Below are 3,524 nucleotides of genomic sequence, written 5' to 3'. Positions count from 1 at the left end.
CATTACTGTCGTAGAGAACTCTGTTTGTTTCCCTGAAGAAATGAATCAAAGTTTTCTGTTTCTGAAAAAATGTGTTTCTTAAAAATGATTTGATTTACAATTTAAGGACTTCAGTGTTTGATGTTCAAGATGCAAAGAAAAAAAAAGGGTAATGTAAAGTTTGAACACATTAATGAATTTTAGTTAAAAGTTATACAAATATTAATCAATATTGTGGAGACTTTTTTGGTTTTCTCTAAGAAAAAAGGGTTTCATTTTAAAGACTGAAGAGCTGCAGTTTCCAGATTGTTTTTACTGCCTCCTGGTGGTGCATCTATGTACTCTAGCTATTCTGTAGCAGATTTCAGAGAGCCAGAAAATGTGTACAGCTCCTTTAATGTGATTTTGAATTAATTTGAATGATTATTGTATTTAAATTATCTTTCTGTAAATTCCATACTCTCGTGATAAAGATAAAAAATTACCCATATTTTCTAAACTAAGGTCACAGTTATGATGTTACTTCCTGTCTGCAGGGTTAGGGTTAGTCTGACAGAGAGACTTACTGTAGAGTCTGGATCTGACTGGAGTACGACTGATATTCCATCACCATCATCTTCAAATGTTCGGTTTCCCTGGGGAAAAAAAAAACAAAAAAAAAAACACATGAAAATAAAAAATTGACACAGCGTGAATTTCAAAAGAGAATCCCTGAGATTAAAGGCCGTTCCTCACCGTTCATGCTGGGCCTTCTGGTCTGCGTACATGTTCTTCAGTTTGTCCAGCTCTGAGTGGAGGACGGCCATGTCAGTGTGAGCCTGGAGCAGAGACGAACGGAGCTGCTCGTTCTCCTGTCAGCAGAAATAAACACTGACTATCAACTGACACACACAAACTCACAAACTGTTGATGAGAACTTGACTCACCAGTGAGAGATGACTGATCTGTCGGCTCAGTCTCATCACCTCCTCCCTCGACTCCATATATTCCGATTCCTTCTGACTCTAAACAACATGTCAGAACAGAACAGGGTTCATACGGTCATTTTATATTAGTTAGAGGCTTAGAATCGAATAACAGAAACTATTATTTAAAAGTATTAAAATTGAAAATATATTTATACACATTGTGTATACCGTCTCTATGCATGCATATATGTATATATATATATATATACATATGTAAATATGTGTATAAATATATACACATACACACATACGTATATACAGTGTATATATATATATATATATATACAGTGCATACATATATATACTGTATATAAACCAAAACCAAATATAAGAAAAAAAATGCTAAAATTATTGAGAATTATTCCAACATTATCTCAAATGTTAAAGGTGCTAAATGTTAGCAGAAAAAAAAGTAAATGCTAAAAAACACTCAAACTCAAAACAGAACAAATGGCTCTATTTGTAGCACACGACCTGAGCAATTGTTAGCCAAACATTCAGCTAAAAATAAGTTCCAAACTGTCCCATGTCTTATTAGTCTGTTCTTCTGTCAACAGTTCAAACGACTTCATCTGTTGTGGATGTCATTATTATATCAACATCATAAACCAAACAAACACTGTGTGAGAGCGCCACCTTGACCAGTCTGTCCACTGTGGCCTGCAGCTCTGACACTTCATTCCTGTGTTTCCTCTGCATCGAGGCCACGACGTCTTCCATCTTCCTTCTCTCCTGTAAACATGACACCACAGCAGTGAGGGGCTGAGCCGGGGTTCAACCATCACCGTCTACAAAAGCACCGTTTGTGAAGAGAAACCTGAGGCACCGCAGTAAAAAAAATCTCACAAAGAAAGGTGTAGAAAAGGCCACAAAAAAGAAGGCAGCGCCCTCTTCAGGACTCACCTCTTCTCTCACCCTGCCCTCAGTTCTGACCAGCTGTTTCTGGATGTCGTCCTCCAGCTCTGCCAGGTGACTGCTGTTCATTTCCTCAGCTCTGTTTCAACAATAAAGCACAATCAGTCCTGGAGCACCAACACAGACAGAGAGGGTAAAAAAAATTTAAAAAAAAACACAGATTGGATCTCAGAATTTTCTACCTAATTTATGGTTGTTAAAAAAAAAAAAAAAAATCTTCTTCAAGAAAAAACAAAGTGTGTGGAATGAACACCAGGCTTGAAAAAAGAAAAACAAGAACAGGAGTGTAGCACTCTCTCTCTTTACAATTCCTACTTCCTTGAATGAGGAATGTTCTAGTTTCACAAGTTTCCGAAGCGTAAGGTCATAGGTATGAGACGCAGGTGTCACCATGACCACTAGGTGGATTCATTTATAGATATATCTGCTAAATGAACTTTTAATCTCCATCTCCAAGGACCTACAAAACTGCATCACACTTTCATTTAGTTTACTTCAAATACATGCAAAAAATATTCAAAAAATAATTTAAAAAATCCAAAAATATATGACTGTCCTGCGCTACCCCCTAAAGGTGCAGTACCTTTTCAGACTGGTCTCCAGCTGCTCACACTCCAGTCTGTAGTCCAGGCTGTGGTTGATGAGAGCGTAGATGGTTTTCTCGTACTCCTGCAGCAGAGACACGTTGGCGCTGGAGTGAATGGTCTGGTACAGATCGGCCAGCTGCTCCCTCAGACTGCACAGAAGAACACCGAGAGTCAGTACCACCGCAGAAGAACCGAACCGACAGTCAGTTCCACCACAGAAGAACTCACCCTTTACATTTGTCAACAACAGCTAACAATGCTAACGAGGGAAAAAACACAACACAACATTGGCATGTCGGATATTAACTTTTTGTCCATATCTGATATGCCGATATCGTCTGATACTTTCCTTTAAAAAATGTATAAATTCAAAATTCATAATTGAATCTTCAACATTTGAAAAGTCCATCTGATTGGAGGGGTGATTGACAGCCTTATGTCAACGACAGCCTGCTGGTGTCTCTACTGTACGAGTGGAATATTTAATGACACACTGACTCAGAATATCACATGCCACAGTAAATACTGCAGATCCGCCTTAAACTGTGATACAGCTGCATACTCCCCTAAAAACAACAACCAACGGGTTTCTCTTTTAAAAGATAACATTACAGTTGGCATTAAAAGACCAAAACATAGATTTTAACTATAGTAATATTTATTAATATATTTGTTGTAAATATCTTTTGGTGGAGCATTTTTATTTAAAAAAATGACTGAATCACAAAAAAAACAAAAACAACACAAAATGAATCACTGGTATTAAATGAAGTTTAGTACCAGTGGTAACGCGGATCAAACTTTGCTCCAGACTGAACTAATGCTGGTATATAATGGACGAACTGGGATTTAGGTCGGGATTAATACCACTGAACCAACATAAAAAAAAAATAAAAATATTATTTCTTAATAACACATGAAGAAGAATCGGTTCTGGACACTTCCACTATGATTTGTCAGAACTGTAAAGAAATGATTCTAATTTAATATGAATGATTGTGATTAATCTTAATTCACTGCTACCCTGGGATTAATCAGATTAAAATTCTTGGACCACCCTGATCTATAACTCGAC

General features: G+C 37.1%; 1 protein-coding gene across 1 annotated transcript in view; it reads right to left on the bottom strand.

Moving 5' to 3' along the window:
• The window catches only part of rasef2 (RAS and EF-hand domain containing 2), a 12,549-nt gene that overhangs the window by 8,119 nt on the left and 906 nt on the right, over positions 1 to 3,524 (bottom strand). Inside the window, exons 2-8 of the mRNA XM_025056293.1 lie at positions 2,446 to 2,678; positions 1,851 to 1,941; positions 1,584 to 1,679; positions 906 to 983; positions 715 to 830; positions 546 to 614; positions 7 to 32 (exon numbers count right to left, since the gene is read on the bottom strand). Coding sequence (XP_024912061.1) covers positions 7 to 32; positions 546 to 614; positions 715 to 830; positions 906 to 983; positions 1,584 to 1,679; positions 1,851 to 1,941; positions 2,446 to 2,678 — 709 coding nt within the window. The remainder of the gene's footprint in view (positions 1 to 6; positions 33 to 545; positions 615 to 714; positions 831 to 905; positions 984 to 1,583; positions 1,680 to 1,850; positions 1,942 to 2,445; positions 2,679 to 3,524) is intronic.

The sequence above is a fragment of the Cynoglossus semilaevis genome, chromosome 6, assembly GCF_000523025.1.
Source record: "Cynoglossus semilaevis isolate Cse_v1.0 chromosome 6, Cse_v1.0, whole genome shotgun sequence".
Classification (NCBI taxonomy): domain Eukaryota; kingdom Metazoa; phylum Chordata; class Actinopteri; order Pleuronectiformes; family Cynoglossidae; genus Cynoglossus; species Cynoglossus semilaevis.
This window is presented reverse-complemented; position numbering and strand designations above follow the sequence as displayed.